This window comes from Eupeodes corollae, chromosome 2, assembly GCF_945859685.1.
Source record: "Eupeodes corollae chromosome 2, idEupCoro1.1, whole genome shotgun sequence".
Classification (NCBI taxonomy): Eukaryota; Metazoa; Arthropoda; class Insecta; order Diptera; family Syrphidae; genus Eupeodes; species Eupeodes corollae.
Genome location: NC_079148.1, coordinates 24,606,485 through 24,624,677, shown reverse-complemented (window position 1 = coordinate 24,624,677; position 18,193 = coordinate 24,606,485). Strand labels below are relative to the sequence as shown.

General features: G+C 37.1%; 2 protein-coding genes across 2 annotated transcripts; one reads left to right on the top strand and one right to left on the bottom strand.

The window, feature by feature from the left end:
- The first annotated feature begins 2,714 nt into the window (after positions 1–2,714).
- On the top strand, positions 2,715–9,619 carry LOC129945966 (26S proteasome regulatory subunit 10B). The gene is made up of 5 exons (XM_056055963.1): positions 2,715–2,958; positions 3,042–3,161; positions 3,224–3,944; positions 4,019–4,159; positions 9,455–9,619. Exons 1-5 carry the CDS (start codon positions 2,853–2,855, stop codon positions 9,555–9,557), a joined length of 1,191 nt encoding a protein of 396 aa, XP_055911938.1. The 5' UTR covers positions 2,715–2,852; the 3' UTR covers positions 9,558–9,619.
- Positions 9,616–10,993, bottom strand: LOC129945967 (tRNA (guanine-N(7)-)-methyltransferase non-catalytic subunit wuho). The gene has a single exon (XM_056055964.1). The coding sequence runs from the start codon at positions 10,881–10,883 to the stop codon at positions 9,708–9,710; it is 1,176 nt and encodes a 391-aa protein (XP_055911939.1). The 5' UTR covers positions 10,884–10,993; the 3' UTR covers positions 9,616–9,707.
- Between the last annotated feature and the right edge of the window lie 7,200 nt (positions 10,994–18,193).

Here is an 18,193-nt window from a genome sequence, read left to right as displayed (position 1 = left end):
GAATTAACATACAATAGATATTCGGGAAAAAAGGGATGTAATTAAAAATTTATTCAAGTAGAGTATTTATACCCTGATGGACATTTGAATTAACGTAAAAATTAAAAAAAAAAGGCTATAGCGCAACCTGGAAGTAATTTACATACTCGTATGCAGTTTTACATAAGAAATCAGGGCTCAGCTCAGTGTTTTTCAGCAACTGTTTACTCAGGAGAGGAAAATACTTGTGTATGTATGTAATATATATGTAAGGGATGAAAAGCTGACCCAATATGATGGCTTTGTACTCGCACATCAGTTTTGTTTTTACACAAAGATTTTATATCCTTAATTTGAGGAGTTCATGTTATAGAAAAGAAAATTTTCCAAATGGATCGTTGAGTAGAGGTAGCGGTATATTGCCTGCGAGGTTTTCCTTCAATCTTATTTCTGACTTATTTTCGTATAGACTTTCCAGTTGCGGTTAATTTTGTGCATTTTGTGTTTTGAAAAAAAAAGGATATTTTGTCGGTTTCTTATGAGCTTTTCTTCGCTTTAGCTGGGTGTGGCTGATCATTTGATTTCGGAATGACCCAATTTTTGTATAGGGCCTTTGTTTATCACGGAACAGGTGTATAAGTATATCTACCTACAAAAAAGGGCATTAGCCGGCAACCTATTATTTTGTATTGTTGTATTAATAAAATATATAACTACATATATGAATGTATGTATATTATTTATTACCCACCCTTAATTGATTGAATTACTTTAATTTATACCTTTGAGTTGGGTTGTTGTTTCTAGCTAGCAACCCTTAAAGAAATCATAAGAAATTTCTTCTCAGGCATAATACAGGTTGAATATAGGAAGGAATTGAAATAAATATGTCTATTATGTGTCCTTTTTCTAAGGATTTTCAAATATATTAACTTCAATTATAACTTTATAGGAAAAAGATATTACAACTTTTGATGACAGAATGCTAAACATCAAAAGTCCAATAAACTCCCCATGTTGTATTCATTGTAAAATTGAACGAAGCATATTCAAAAAATCGACTCTCCTGGTAATTTATATATGTACGTATATTTACATATGTACATAAATGGCACATGACTTTTAAAGTTCTTATCATTAATTATGGATCTAACGATTCAAGAACCAAGACAATAATAATCGCCCTAATAAACACCCTTTCTAAGAAAGAATGAAGTGATTAACCCTTTTTTGAAAAAATGGTCAATGTCATGATACTTGGCATATATTTTTAATTTGTTATGAAAATTAACACCATATTTCTGAAGGATTATAGCGTTGATAATGAAAAAGTTGTTTTCTTAACGAAGATTGGAATTGTTGACATTAAAAGGAAAAATTTTAAGGCCAACAAGGTGAAGTAAAAATAACACCTGGCTCAAAAGCTTTCACAACCATAAAATTATTCGGTAAACAATATCAAATTTATAGGAATACAGAAAAGAATGTCAGGTTGACATTTAGAGTATTTTTTACGTTTATTCCAAATGTCAAATTGGAATTTAATAAAAATTAAAACATCTTCTTGAAGAATAATAAGAATGACGTTTTTGTAAACTTAATATTATTTCGAAATGTGTGGTTTTTATACTAATTAATTACTTTCATTAGGAAAAAAGTACATACATTGATAAGAGTAATATGACAGAACTTTAAAAGTAGTCTTTTTTGGCGGTATACCTATACACATTGGACTCTTTTTGATGCTTCATCATTTCCTCTCAGTCATTTTTAAAAAAATAAACCACATATACACACTAACTAACTTTATATTCGTATCTTCGATTAATATTTTTTTTTGAAGACTTTTATACATAATTTTTTTAATTTCCATTTATAGAAATTTGTATTCTTTGAATACTCCCTTTAGAAAAAATAAATTACTCATGATCTAGTAAAAATTTGTCAGCATTTAAACATCAAAACTTTAATTTAATTTATTCATACAAAATTGTTGCATCGGTTATTAATATTTGATTCAAGATGTCAAAAGTGCTCAAGCCCTTTTTTAAGTAAGAAGCAACATATGTACATAGTTTCAAGGTTCTACAGAATAAAGCAACCGGAAATTTAGATTCATGAGTGCGGTGATTATTCTTTTTTCTCGGAAATGCTCATTTCATCTCTGGACAAAATGTCAATATGCCGTGCAATAAGACAGAAACAAGGTAGTTTTAAGAATCCGATGATTATTTTTTCTTCACGAAAATCTTATTTCGCACCGCCATATTATTTTTCAAATAAAATATACATTAAATGAAATGGGCTTCAACAAAGGAATGCCTATTATTTTTGGCTCAGTAAATCATATAAGTGCTTTGTGACGATTTTTGTGTCTATTTGACAGATAATGGAAATACAATTTCATCCACTTTTGCCCTGTTTGTAAAACAGAGGTGTAAAATCAAATAAATATTGAATGCAAAGAGAAAGCCAATGCTTTTATAGCTATTATATGAACTTTATACAAAAGTAGCAATCTCTTTTGGTTTGTTTGTGAGTTCTTCTTTAGTCTTATTCGAAATCTATATAGTAATTTTTGCACAAAATTTAAAAGAAAAATTTCTAAAAGATCAAAGTGGTTGAATAAGAAATGAAATCACTTTTAATGTTATGACCTTGCACTCGTTCACTTACCGTCTAACTCAATCATCTCTTTGAACGCACTTAATTTATTAAAAAAACCACATCCAACTTCAGTCCATTACCGATGACAACCATCGAAAAAACCGAATCCTCCAAAAATCGCTTCGTAATTTTCGCTGACTCCATATTCGTTTCACTTTATTTGTGATTATTAAAAATATAATAACTTTACTAGGAAAATCCTCAAAATGACTACCGGTTCTGTTCCAGCTGAAGGAGTAAGAGAAAAGGGTCTCTATGAATACCGTAAAAAACTACTCGAACACAAAGAAGTCGAATCTAGGCTAAAAGAAAGTAAGTAACACAAAGCCCAAAGACCCCAAAAATTGACAAAGAAATTAAAAATTATATGTAAAATTTGATAATTATCCTGATAGAACGTGAGGAAATCAAGGAACTCACCAAGCAATATGATAAATCTGAAAATGATCTTAAGGCTTTACAGAGTGTTGGCCAAATCGTGGGAGAAGTTTTGAAACAACTCACCGAGGATAAATGTAAGACGAAAAATTATTTTTTTTTGAAAGACGTTTATAATAAAAATAAAATATGATTGTAGTTATTGTTAAGGCGACTAATGGGCCACGCTATGTGGTGGGTTGCCGTCGACAATTGGACAAAACCAAATTGAAGTCTGGTACTCGTGTGGCTCTCGACATGACCACGTTGACAATTATGCGTTATTTGCCCAGAGAAGTTGATCCATTGGTCTATAATATGTCCCACGAAGATCCTGGTGAGGTCACATACTCGGCCATTGGTGGTCTCTCAGAGCAAATCCGTGAACTGCGTGAGGTGATCGAGTTGCCGCTGCTCAATCCTGAACTCTTCTTGCGTGTGGGTATCACTCCACCCAAAGGTTGCTTGCTCTACGGACCTCCTGGAACAGGAAAAACACTCCTAGCCCGTGCTGTTGCCTCCCAGTTGGATGCCAACTTCTTAAAGGTCGTCTCGAGTGCTATTGTAGACAAATACATCGGCGAGAGTGCTCGTTTGATTCGAGAAATGTTCAACTACGCTCGCGACCACCAGCCCTGCATTATTTTCATGGACGAAATCGATGCTATTGGTGGTCGTCGTTTCTCCGAGGGTACTTCTGCGGATCGAGAAATCCAGAGAACACTCATGGAATTGCTTAATCAAATGGACGGTTTCGATTCATTGGGACAGGTGAAAATGATTATGGCTACAAACCGACCAGATACTTTAGATCCTGCATTATTGCGTCCTGGACGTTTGGACAGAAAGATCGAAATTCCACTGCCCAATGAACAAGCAAGGTAATTGGTTATTTTTTGTTTTTTTTTTTTATTGTAAGGATTTGAAGTACCTTTTCGTAATTTTTTGTGTTCAGATTGGAAATTCTCAAGATTCACGCCTTACCAATTGCCAAACATGGAGAAATTGATTATGAAGCAATTGTTAAGCTCTCAGATAACTTCAATGGAGCTGATTTGCGTAATGTGTGTACTGAAGCTGGTCTTTTTGCAATCAGGTAAGTGATTTTTTTAAATTTTGGTGGTTCAAAACCCTTATTTATTTCGCCAAGTCTAATTCTTAATCTAACTTAAACAAACTAAGAACTTATCCTAAGATTTTGGAAAATAAAAGTGACTAAAAAAATGGACAATTGCGAAATTACACTTTAAAGCATTCGAGATATAGGTTGGTAGCAGCCATAGAAGGGTATGGAACATAAAAGTGTTAGTGTTAAAAGAGGTAGAGCTGTTGAGGGAAATACAGTAAATGAAACCAAAAAGGAGTCGATGAATAAAGAGAATACCTAAAACTTGGCTTAGTTCTTCCAATCTGTTCAAGTTGAAAAGTTTCAGGTGTTGAAAATAGGAAGGAAGAATAAGAGGATTGTAGCAAAGAGCAAAGCTACGTTGAATACTCTCGATTCTTAAAATATGAATACTTTGGAAAGGGGACCTACTTGAGACGCCTATTCGAGGAGTGCGCGAACATAGGTTATAAATAGTTACCGTGGTACATAAGGGTCAGAAAATTCTTTAGACCAACGTACAACGAAACCAAGTACTGAGTTGGCTTTGAGAATGATATCTTCTATATAGAGAGGAAACTAAGCTCTTGGTCACATGTAATGGCAAGGCCCCTAAAATTATTAATAAGCTGAAAAAAAGATCATGTGTAATAAGGGAAGGGCGGGGCGTGTATTGATGAAATGGCCCTGATAAAATTTGTATCATCAGCATACAGAGAGATAGAAGAATGCTATATGAACCACTCAAAATCGTTGGTTTTAGGAATTAACAAAAGAAGGCTTAGGTTGCTGCTTTGAGGAACACCAGAATTAGTTAGAAAAGTTATGAAGTGAGATATTTAAAATGAACGCTGTAAAATCGGTTTTCAAGGTAAGAAGAAATCCATTTATAAAAGACGACTCAAAGCCAAGAATGGTGAGTTTAAAAAGTATGAGAAGGATTGTTTTTTCTTGAGAACGACCTATGAGTTTTATTTAAATACCTTTCGTTCATAATCGTTAACAAATCGTCTATGGTACATCAAGGTAGTCATTTTGTTTGAGTTAATTCCTTGACCAATTTGTGTGATAAATGGAAATATATTTTTTCGTCGGCTTTTTTGATCAATGGGCAACCCGCTATCTCCGACTATGGCAGATCTGGTTTTAGACTACGTTTTAGATCAATGTTTAAATAAAACAAAGAAAAACCTTCGTTCCTGTTGACGACATATTTGCAATTATGGATAAAAGAAACATGGACAAAGTACTAAAAATTGTCAACGAACTCCGACCAAAAATTCGATTCTTACTTACTTACTTAAGGTGGCGGGGCGGTCCTGGGCCTGAACCAAGATGCGTCTCCAGCCAGCTCGGTCCCTAGCTAGCTGTCTCCAATTTCAGGTCTTCAACCACCTAAGTGCACCAACCGAGTCGCGATCTTTCTCTACTGTGCCGTCCCACGTGATTGGGTTCGAAGACCTTCGGGGCTGGAGTGTTGATGTCCATTCGCTTTACATGACCCAGCCATCTAAGCCGTTGGACTTTAATTCTGCTAACTAGGTCAGTGTCGATGTACAGCCCGTACAGTTCGTCGTTATCTATGCGTACGGGACCAAAAATCACACGAAGAATTTTTCTCTCGAAGCATCTTAAGACGCTCTCGTCTTTCTTTGACAGGGTTCAGGCCTCAGCGCCGTAAATGAGAACCGGGATGATGAGTGTCTTATAGATGGTGATTTTAGATGCTCGAGAGAGGACTTTACTACTCAATTGCCTTCTAAGTCCAAAGAAGGAGCGATTTGTGTGTGTTAATAGCGGTGCATAGGTAGACAAAGTCCTTATCTACCTCAAAGTTATAGCTGTCTATGGTGACGTTTTTGTCCAAGACGTCGTTGTTCAGTTTCCTTTTTTGATGACAGCATATAATTTATCTTGCCCGCACCACTGACATCACGCTTTGATCTTCCAATTATGTCAATATCATCTGCGTATCCGAGTAATTGGATGGACCTTTGGAAGATTGCACCTTTAGGGTTGAGTTTTTCACAATTCTTTCCAGAACGATGTTGAAGAAGTCGCATGACAGTGCATCGCCTTGTCTAAAACCTTTTTTGACATCAAATGAATCGATGAGATCTTTTCCGACCTTGATAGAGCAGCGTGCATTCTCCACCGTCATTCTGACAAACGGATAAGTTTGACAGGGATGCCAAAACTAGACTTTGCTCGGTAGAGCTCTTCCCTATAGATGCTGTCATACGCGGCTTTAAAATCGATAGGTCGATAGTGGACTTTCCTGGTCTGAAGCCACAATGATGAGGACCTATCAGGTTGTTGATGAACGGCTTCAAACGTTCACATAATACGGCATACAGGGTCTAATATGCAATGTTAAGCAGACTTATGGCTCTGTAGTTGGCGCAGTTAAGAGGGTCTCCTTTCTTATGTATCAGGCACACTATGCTGAGATTCCAATCATCAGGCACGCTTTCTTCCGACCATATTTTGCTGATGAGTTGGTGCATGCTCCTCACCAAGTCATCGCCTGCTGCTTTGAATAGTTCGGCAGCGATGCCGTCAGCTCCAGCAGCTTTGTTTTACTTCAGTTTAGATGATATAGCTATCTTCACTTCGTCAAGGTCGGGTAGGCGGAAGTGTTGATCTGCGTCGCCGAGGTTGAGTGGTTCTATCTCCCTTACAGCGGAATTCGGTTCGTCATCGCCGTTATATAATTTGGAGAAGTGATCTTTCCATATTATCAGCATCGACTGCGGTTCTGCTACGATGTTCCCCTGATCGTCTTTACAGGCTACGGTTCGTGGCTGGTACCCTTGGGAGGTTTTTTTTACGATTTACGAACCTCATTCCTGTTGTGACATCCCTCTATCTCCTCGATCGCGCGCTTCTCATGCTCTCTTTTTTTCCGTCTAAGAAGCCGGTGTTCCTCTCTCCTCCTCTGCTCGTAGAGTTCGCGAGCAGCTCTAGTCATTGTGTGCAGCGCCGCCGTTTTGTATGCTTGTTGTTTCGCTGCGTGCGCTTGCCGGCATTCGTCGTTATACCAGGGATTTCGCTGTGGTGGCCGTGTAATACTTAGCACTTCAGAGGCGGCTTCTCTGATAGCTGCAAGGCAATGTTGCCACTGGTTTTCAATGCTTAATGCAGGCAGCATAGGACTCCTTAAGAGGTTATTAGAGACTTGATCGGAAAAGTCTCTTGCGATTGTAGCCGTCTAACGTCGAATCTTCTCACAGTACTTCCTTGTTTTGACTTGGATCGGGATATCTGTAGCCACACCTTGGCTACAACGAGGTAGTGGTCCGAGTCAATGTTGGCGTCTCGGAATGTTCGGATATCATGTATACTGGAGAAGTGTCGTGCGTCGATCACAATGTGGTTAATCTGATTGACGGTTGATTGATCATGAAATTTCCATGTCCCCTTGTGGATATTAAGATGCGTGAACTGCGTACTAGCTACCAGAACGTCTCACCCCGCAGCTAAATCGACCAGCTTGAATCCGTTGTCGGAGGTGGTGACGTGCAGGCTGTATCTCCCGATTATGCCACCAAAGATGTCTTCTCTTCCTAGCTTGGAATTTAAATCTCCTAACACAATTTTAATGTCATAGCCAGGGCACTGCTCATATGTCTTGTCCAAGAGCTCGAAGAATATGTCTTTGGTGTCTTCATCTTTCTCCTCTGTTGGGGCATGTGCGCATATTAGGCTTATGTTGGTGAATTTAGCCTTGATGCGGATTGTCGTGATGCGCTCGCTCACACTGTTAAAACTCAAGATTTTTTGCCTGAGTCTAGTTCCAACAACAAATCCAGTCAGTTTAAGGCTTCTGCTAATTGTTCGGCTGCACTTGGTCTGTTAAGGGACGTACATATCCGAAGTTCGTTGTCCTTATTTCGTTTGCTTGGGTAGTCAACAGTGAATCCGACCGTATCCGAGGCTTGTTGGTGCTTCGCAACTAAAGGTATTTTGTACGTGGCAAGGAAGTCACTCCGACGGCACAACCCCCAACCTGGAGGGCCAGATCCTTAGTATAACTCCAAGGAAGGGGAGCCGGATAAACCGCTCCTTACAGGTCTGGACTTCGAATATGTCGAAGAAGCCCTATAAGGTATTCACTAAGTAGTTCAACTTTACTGAAACAGTAGACGCCACCGTTGATTCCATCTCTGGAAAAGGAGAGGTGCCCTAGTGGACAGGACACACCTCTCCCCTCCTCTCGCGTTTGCTGCCCCCAACAACTTTCCACTGGGGTTGGAACCCAATCTCTAGTTGAGGTACTAGGCACCCGATGTTCACCACGTGGAGGTGAGAGTAGGAGTTGATAGACGGAGGTGGGTTTTAAGAAAAACCTGTGGATGCTTGTGTCCTCTTGAATGCACATGTCTACCATTTGAACATCAAACATCTCCTTTCCGTGAAGTAGAATAAAGTTTGAAATGGAGTTTTAAGATATAAGTTCCAAATGTTTTACACAGCAATTTTTTTCAAACAATTATAACGTAATATCAAAAAAATTTAGAAAACTAAAGAAAACTATTTTTTTTTAAAGAAAAATGTTAGAGGTTCTAGTTGCAAATGTTTTGCACAGTACTGTAACTTCATTCCTCGGAATGCAAATTATTTTTATAATTTACATAAATGTTTTGATTATTAATTTTTCCTATTTTGCTTGAGTGAGTAAGGCAGCAATCCCTGCCGAAACGTTTTGAAATTCAATGTAACTTAATTGTTTCATTGCAAAAATTACAGCGACCAAAAGAACCGACGGAAAACTATTTTCATTTTTGAATAAATCAATGAAATTGATCAAAGCTATCTCAACATAAGAATGCTATGAGCATTTTTAGAGTGGTTGCATTAAACCTTATAATGTCTAACGTTATCATCACTGTAGACAACGGGGGTCTGGGTGTGGCTTCTTCAACAAGTTTTTCGACCTATCTTGGCCGTGTCAATTTGCTGTTCATATCCACTCATGCGATGTAAACTTCGCTCGTGTTTAATAAGCTTAATTTTTGTCACAATGTCTCCATCAAGGTCTTTCCCCACATAAACATATTCTGTACAAAATTTCCCTTTAATTTCGAAGTAGGAAATGCGACTGTCTTTTCTAAGCACCGAAGTTTAGGATCCCTTTATGTGAGCATTGGCCGAACCACACTTTCGTGCTGCAGCAGCTTTTAAGTTATTGTTAGGCTTCTCTTCCTTTCTTAAATGGCCACCCTGTAAACTCGTCTATTTTATCAATTGACTTCAAATATAAATTTTCCTTTTTTTGTATTTCAGAGCTGAACGTGAGTACGTCATTCAAGAGGATTTCATGAAAGCGGTCCGGAAAGTGTCGGACAACAAAAAGCTGGAAAGCAAACTCGACTACAAACCATTATAAGTTAAAACTAAAATATCGAAGCTTGAAACAAAAATCATGAATAAACAACAACACTTCGTGGATTTGTTCGTATTATTATTATTTTTTTAATAAATTCAATAAAAATATTACATTTATCTACTAAAAACTAAAAATCAAACAACAACAGTCTTAGACCGTATCGTCATCTTGTTTTGAAGTCTTCTCCTCGATGCGTCGTTTTTTCCTTTCGTAATATTCCGTAACGTTGTCAAATTGTTTTCTGAACCAACCAGAAACATCATCTGGTTTGGGAGCCTCGTTTTGGAAGTATTCTGTTATCATTGCGAGAACTTTTGAAGAATCGTCAGACTTGTCTCCGCCCCCGTTGGCAATGTCGATGACAAAACGGTCATTTTTGATACCAACGATGTACAACTTTTCCGCTACATAGCAGATTCCACTTACTATGATGGAATCGAAGCAGTGCCGTGACAATTCTTTGATGTGGCACACTCCAGCAGTATTTTTGGTGATTTCGTACTCTGCAATACTTTCATTAGGTTGATAAAGCAGCACAGCTAATTGACAAGTGGTTTCATTGACTTGTCGCAGTGCGCACTTTATACCCGGTGCTGGTAACTTAAAGTCACAGAGTTTTGTGCCATCGCGATAGTTCCACAGTTTCAACGATTCATCTCCAGATATTGAGAGAAGGATTTTATCATCGAATGGCAGAAGTTTGATGGCTGAAACGAATTCTTTGTGCCCCAGGCAATAACCCTCGATTTCATGGCAATTCGGGAAATTACTCACTCTTATCTTATCATCACGATCACAAGTGATGACATACTTGTCATCGGGCGTAAGCAAAACATCATAGACAACACTTAAGTGACCGAGAATCAATTTACCCGGCAACTGGTAGTTCTCACAATCAAATACATAACAATCACCAGTCTTGTCGGTTACCAAGAGCTGTTTATCATTGGCAGTAAAGTTTATGGCACTGGAAGCTCTTGCTAAACTTCGAATAGACACCAGCTTTGCGTGTTCCGGTCGGCATTGATAGAGAAGCAATGCTTTTTGTCCCGACGTTGTAACAGCAAGAATACAACCATTTGAAGAAAGCTGAACATGCTGAATCGTGGGCGGTTCGATGGGCGTAGATTTTGATTTTGTATTTGGCTGTGGATCATCGTCCGCGTGGCTTTCAATTTGGATGATATCACATTTTGTTAGGTCCTCTGGAATTGTGACTTCTTTGTAAATTTGCAAATCATTGGGATTAACAAATATTATATTCTTATTTAGGGCAATTATCAGTTCTTGCCATTCACCACGTTTTGAGTAAGATAAAGATGCCATAGCAAGGAATTATTTTTAAAATTGAAATGTTTGAATTAAAAAATAAATAACTTGAAGTTAAGTCTAAAAAAATTCAACTGAAGTGAAGTTTTTTTGACAGCTTCAAAAAGAAATGTTCGATTTGATGACAACAAAACTAAATGAACGCATTCAGATACTTTTTCATTTTATTGGTTCTCTATTTGATGAGTGAACTTGTTTAACAATTGTAATATTTAGCTTTATTTTAAAATTATGAAATTGGGACATTTAAAAACAGATTTATATATTTTTTTTATTCGTGTTTGTGAGAAATCATTAAAACATCGTTTGGTGAGTCAGCTGTCAAAAAATACAAGTAAGCACGGAAGTGCCGATGAAAAACTTCATTGTAAAAATATTTGTCATTACCGCAGCACGGATTTCATTCTGATTTTTTACAGTTATGGAAGGTTTTTGCACAGAATCGTAAATATACGGAATCTTATGATAGTTCAAATCACTTTTACCGCTGTTTTTTCCTCCAAACAATTTCTTCGTATCTACCAAAAGTTTGTTGTCCTTAAATATAATATTTACCATTATACTTTTTGGGTGCTTTTAAAGTATTCAATTTTCTTTTCAAAAAGGTCTGGAAAAATTCAAAACCTTTTGTTGGTTTTTGACAGCACCATTTCATAAATGGTGGTTTGTTGTTACAAATCTGAAGTCGTGATATCCAAACTTTTCAAAATGTATTTCAAAAGAGGGAAGGAAGATGATCGAAAAATTGTCATTTATGGAATCTCCATTGCTATTTCTTATAAATTGAAGTACATTGTATATATATTTATTATAGTACGATGGAAGTGACATCTGAGAGACGTGGAGATGATTAAATTTAATCCCTTTTTTATACCCCTCAATAGTTGGGAATAGTTGCGAATGAGGGAAAATTCAACAATGATTAAAGAATAGAAAATGGAGAAGAACAAATGCAAATGTAGTAGGAGATCGAGGGACACATAATAGCAACAACGTTTTGACAATATATGTGTGTATGCATATTATACTTGAAGAGGAAAGTTTTTACGGTTATGCTTTCGCAAGAAATAGAAAAAGTATGGAAAAACCCGTGGCATGATGGTTAGTGCGTTGGACTATCATGCAAGGGGTCTTGGGTTCAATCCCTGCCTGTGCCACCTTAATTTTAAAAAAAATTAATTTTCGCGGGTACTGCCTCTTGCGAGGAATTGACAAATCCTTCAAGAGTAATTCTTGTCATGAAAGAGTGCTTTCTCAAACTAGCCGTTCGGATTCGGCCTAAAATTGTAGGTCCCTTCCATTCCTGACAACAGTACTCGCACACAGGAATGGTTGAGAGTTGTAAGTCACTAGGCCCTGGTTCACAACGGACTGTTACGCCACCCCATTTGATTTTGATGGAAAAACGCAAAAAAGTACTGAAAGAGTATTTTTTGCGGTATTCAGTTAATATAATATATTTTTGATATGACTCTTAAATTTAAAAAAATTTATATTTCATCTTTTTTATACCAAAAATTTAGTTTGATATAATTCCTTTAGTTTGTCCGTTTTATATGGATATGTATATATTTATAAAGGGTGAATTTTTAAAAGCTATACGAACGTAAAAAAAAACACTTACAATTCAGAAAAATGCATGAAATCTTTATTTGAATAGATATTACGGTCCATATAATTTAATTTTTAAAGATTATTTCATGCGAATGTTGATCTTGACTGCGCCTCAAGTGGTCTATCTGCTAAGTCCAATTTTCAATTCAATAATTTGCTTGTAAGGTTAATTTTGCAACGTAGTTTTATATTATATTATATTTATTTATTTATATGTTTTTATGTGAAAATTAAAAATTCAATGCAGTACTCCCTATTTAGCCGTTAAAAACAAAAATCGACCTAGTTTTGAATACATTTTAATTTTTGATTGTGTTTGCACTTGATGCGTACCAATAACAAATAAAACACAATAATAACAATCACAAAATAATTGAATACATTTAAAATCTTCAATGCATCATATGACAAATTTTTGACAAAAAATTGCAAATTTAAAATCAAACGAGAATTTTTAAATTCAAAATACTTACAACGTTAAAGTATACATAGCTACGAACATATCTATGCATATGCACATCTACTCTAGTTAAAAAATGTAAACAAATACGTTTCCTTCTTGGTTTGACATTTATATTTTGGCTATCTCCCTCGAACATAATACTGTTTATGAAACTTAAATAAATTTACCTTTCTCATTCTTTCTTTAGTAATTTTCTCTTCATTCTTAATTCCTATACACGCAGCGCCCTCAATAGTAGTGGAGAAGAAATAAAAAACTTCGTCTTATAATAGTACTATAGTAAATATATATACAATGTATGTACTTGCGGTTTTGTGTTGATATTGTGAACTGCAAAGTGGTGCTTGCCCGCTTTATAAAAGTTATCACGTCGCACAGTGGTGCGAGAGCGGAAAAAAGTCTTTTTAAGAAGTCATATTTATCCTTTTAAATTTTATGTTTAAGTACTCTTATATAACCCGAGCGTATGATTTAAAAGTATTTTTCAACATATATATTGTATGTTCTGATTTACAAGCCCTCAAAGTTGAAAAATAATTTTACTCAAATCGCCAACCGTATGTTCAACAAATTTTGAGATTGTTTTTTCCGAAGTTCCTTTAAATAAATTCTCTATCTTCTTAAATAATTTAATTGTTCTATTTTTGATTATCTAAAAAAAAATTTGATTATTCATAAAAGATAGCTTCTATAAGTAGTCTGAAGCTTAAGTACTAGGAAAAAATGCATTTTTTTAAACTTTTTGATTTAAAAAAAAGCGCCAAAAGATACCAAGAAAGTAAGTATGCCAGCATATGCTGCATACATGTAGGAACCAAATTACTTTTGTTTAAAAGAATAAAAGAAAGAATGTTCTTTATCTTAAAAAAATGTAAAGAAATTTTAATTCACAAGAATATTAATTAAATAAAACAGAGGTATTTAGGATGAACAGCTTAATTGAGGTCTTTACGGCTTGACGGCTTTGTTAATACTCCCCGAGTTGTTCAGTTGTTATCGCCAAACAGGTTTAGTATCATAAGCATAAGAAGAGAGTAGTGACGTCATACTAGGGACAGTGATGCCACTCAGCCTACATCCGGCCATCCTGCATTTCATCCGCCTCGGATGAATGGTCACTCTCAACATCGAGTCTGCTGTCAATTCGCCAAGGTTTCATGTAGTCGCAACTGGTGGTAGTGTTGTTGGGGCCTTCATGATCTGCGACTTTCTTTACTGTATAACGTCCACCTCTGCCTTTAGAGACCACTGAATATGGACCTAGAAAATCAGAAAAGAGTTTGTTACCCGCCCCAAATTGTGTTCTTTTAATAGCTACAATATCCCCTATATTATATTCAACCGCTTCCTTTCTTTTGCGATTAAATGTTTTTCTATTCTCGGCTTGTACCTTCTCAATTTGCTGTCGAACTTCAAAGCGTATTTCTTCTCTGTCATCATCATGCTGCTTAAGTAACTGCAGCCTCACCATCTCTAAGACTTCAACATCAGCCTTCTTCCTCATTGGAACACCGAACAGCACTTCGAATGGTGTGCGTTGAATCGACCGTTGCAGCGTACTGTTGATGGCAATTTGTACTCGCGACACAAACTTGTACCATTTCTCTGGTGAATCAGCTGATAACCTCCTGAGAACTTCAATCACTACGCGGTTCGAGCGTTCAGCTTGCCCATTTCCCCTCGGCACGCCTGTGGTCACAGCAATATGTTCTATATTTTCATCAATGCAAAAATCTTGAAAACTTTTGGAACAAAACGCACTCCCTTTATCGGTTATGAAGCGCTTTGGGTTTCCAAAATGTTGCTGCAGCTCTCTAATTTTCCGCAAAGTTTCCTCTGCTGACACCGTCTTTGTCGGGAAAATCCACATAAATTTCGAAAATCCATCAGTTATGGTCAGGATATATTTATACTGCTTTGTTGTTAGGTCCATCGGTCCGATGTGGTCGAGATGAAACGTATCGAATGGTTTGTCCCCTTTGTCCAGCTGATTAAGAAAGCCTTCCTGCTTGCCCGCTTTCCTATTTGCCAGTATACACTTGACACAATTATTGATGCGTCTTTGAACTTTTTCCTTCAACTGAGAAATGTAGAACTCTTGCGAAATTAGGTGCATTGTTTTCTTAAGCCCAAAGTGTCCCTCATCGTGCTTCATGCTGATGATTTCCGTCTCCATATTACGGGGAACTACTAAGAGTGAAAGACCATCAATTTCTTTAAAAAGTAACTCACCTCGCATTCCAAAATCGTCATACTTCTTTTCCTTAAGCACTTCTTTTATTGCCTGTATGAAGCTGTCCGCGTTCTGTGCTCTTTGTATGCGAACCAAAAGCTCCTGCTGTACAGCGAAAACAGCTGGTGAACGGCTCAGCGAATCCACATGGGCCATCCTAGATCCAGCACGGTGTTCAACTTCATAGTCGTAATCTTGCATGTATAAAACCCATCTTTTCACAGCGTTTGGGAGTTCCTTTTTATTCACAGTTTGACGAAACGCAACACAGTCAGTTAAAACTTTGAACTTGGTACCTAACAGGTAAATTCTAAATTTTTCTAGCGCCTTGTAGACGGCGTAAGTCTCTAGCACAAAACTATGCCACTTCTGCTCCGATAAGCTGTTCTTCCTGCTGTAGTAAAAAACAGGATGCAGCTGGTTGTCTTCACTACGTTGCAGAAGAATCGCTCCTATGCCTTCCTGACTGGCATCTGTATGTACTTCGCTGTACACACCTTGACGAAAGATGGTAAGTACCGGCTTACTGGTCAAAGCTTGCTTCAATGTTGCCATCGCTTGTCGTTGGGGAGCTGCAAAAACAAATTTGGTATTTTTCTTAGTTAGATCAGTTAAGGGTTTCGCCAAAATCGAATAGGAATTATTAAACCGCCTAAAAAAGCCTGTCAGCCCCAGAAACTCTTGCACCTTTTTTAGATTTGTCGGCTCTGGGAATTTAGATACGGCATAGATTTTTTCTTGAGATGGGCTTACCGTACCATTTTGCACAACGTGTCCAAGGAAAGTAACTTTCCGCTGAAGGAACTTACATTTGGCCCAGTTAAAAACTAACCCATTTTCTGCAGCAACCTTTAGAACGGCTTCCAGCTTTTCTAAACATTCCTCACAACTTTTCCCAGATATTATGAGATCATCTATGAATGTTCTTAATATTTTCTGCTTTACTAGATTGCGAAAAACAACTGTGATAAACCTCACAAAAACAGCGGGACCATTTTTCAGACCGAAAGGAACAAAATTGAATTCCCATTCACCATCTTCAGTTGCAAAAGCAGTGAATTTTTTGCTGCCTTCTTCCATGGGAACATGAAAAAACCCGTTCTTTAGGTCCAGCGTTATAAAAATCACGTCGTCTTCCAAATTATCCAAAACGGTCTCAATAAGTGGTATTGGAAATCCATCTCTTATTGTCCTAGCGTTGATTCCCCTGTAGTCGATACATACTCTGAAAGCACCACCCTTCTTTTTAACTACAACGACTCGGCTGGTAAAAGGTGAACATGATGGTCGAATTATTCCTGATTTACTCCACTCATCAACCTGCTTCTTAACAACTTCAGCTTCATTGATTGGAAGACGTCGTGGAGTTGAATAGATAGGAGTCTCATCACTCAACGCAATCGTCATCGTAATCGGACAATGACTTACAGCTTTCGGCGTGTAACTCGAAATGAGCTCCTTGACTCGAGGCTCATATTGAATTGGGACTTCAATATCGTTTTTCTCATCTAAATCTATGTTCATGATGAAATTCCCGTCTTCTTTACCATAAAATGTCGTCTCTCCATCAACCATGACCACCTTAGCTTGTGCCATAACATCACGCCCGATTATTGCATCGACGCGAATGAAGTTGTCTGGAACTACGTGCATAATACCCATCAGCTTAACATTGTCGATCATCATATTAGCTTCAAAACTACCCAGAGTACTATGCTTTCCTGAACCTAGACCAACTAAATTTACCTTCTCTTTACCTAGATAAGTATCAGCCAGCTTTACAAAACTATCTTTTCGAATTAAAGTAATTTCAGCACCAGAATCTATTAATGCTTTAAAAGGAATCCCGTTCACATAGATTTGTTTCAAATTAATTACGGAAAATGCATTAGTCTCTTTAGGTTTCACCGACGGGCAGTTATTCGACATGTGGCCTGTCCCGCTACATCGAAAGCACTTAGTTGGAGAACGGCATTCTTTCCTCTGATGTTCAGAAGAACCGCAATTGAAGCAATGCAGAGAACCAGCACCTCGTGACATTTTACCGTAACCTTGCCCGCTATTTTTTGATGACGCTCCCGAACCGTTAACACCACCGCTACTACTCCCTACACTTCTACCACCACCAAAACTCGTTCCAACTTTGGCTTTAAATTTCAGAAAGAGTTCATATTTTTCGAAAAGTTCTAAAAAATTTCTGGCACCGTATAATATAAGTTTATGATCTTCACGTGCACCGATACCATTAATTATGTACGTAATCAACGAAATGTCATCTACGTCAGCTAACTGCCCGATTTCTTTCATTTTATAGACATACTCGCGAAAACTTTCGTCTTTTCCCATTTTTCGATTTTGAAGGCGCATATAAATGTCCGCTTTGCAAAAAGTTTTTTCAAATTCCGCACATAAAATTGTTCTAAATTCATTAAAGGACCTACAAGTGCACGTTTTCATAAAGCACTGCGCCGAACCTGTTAACTGTTTTCTCGCGAAAATTAACTTTTCTAGCTCTGACCATTTTAACAGCACTGCGACATCTTCAAACTCTGCAAACCATGACCTAATTGACAAACTATCGTCACCACTAAATTTCGAGATTAAGCCTTCCACATCTCTAACAGAAAAGCGAAAAGAATCACCATCAGCACCACGTGGAATATTCATAAGGCTCTGCTGACCACTATTTGATTGCTGGCCTTTTTTGCTAGCAAAATCTGCGTCCGATTCCTTAAGTCGATCAAATAAGACAGCTTTAACACCATTTGTGTCCAGCCCTCGTTTGAGCAACTCAGCTTTTAACTGCTCCACAGTCCATAAATCCATTAAAAAAAATATATATAAAAAAAAACTTAAAGCAAATAAATTTTATAGAATTTAAAATTTAATTTATAATGAATTTTATGTTGACTTTTAGGTTGAGCCCCCAAAGATGTAGGAACCAAATTACTTTTGTTTAAAAGAATAAAAGAAAGAATGTTCTTTATCTTAAAAAAA

Excerpts from the sequence above, each read along its gene's own strand:
- LOC129945966 (XM_056055963.1), top strand. The coding sequence starts at position 2,853 with ATGACTACCGGTTCTGTTCCAGCTGAAGGAGTAAGAGAAAAGGGTCTC. Across the intron at positions 2,959-3,041 it reads CGAATCTAGGCTAAAAGAAA|AACGTGAGGAAATCAAGGAA; the intron begins GTAAGTAACACA and ends TTATCCTGATAG. Across the intron at positions 3,945-4,018 it reads CTGCCCAATGAACAAGCAAG|ATTGGAAATTCTCAAGATTC; the intron begins GTAATTGGTTAT and ends TTTTGTGTTCAG.
- LOC129945967 (XM_056055964.1), bottom strand. The coding sequence starts at position 10,883 with ATGGCATCTTTATCTTACTCAAAACGTGGTGAATGGCAAGAACTGATA.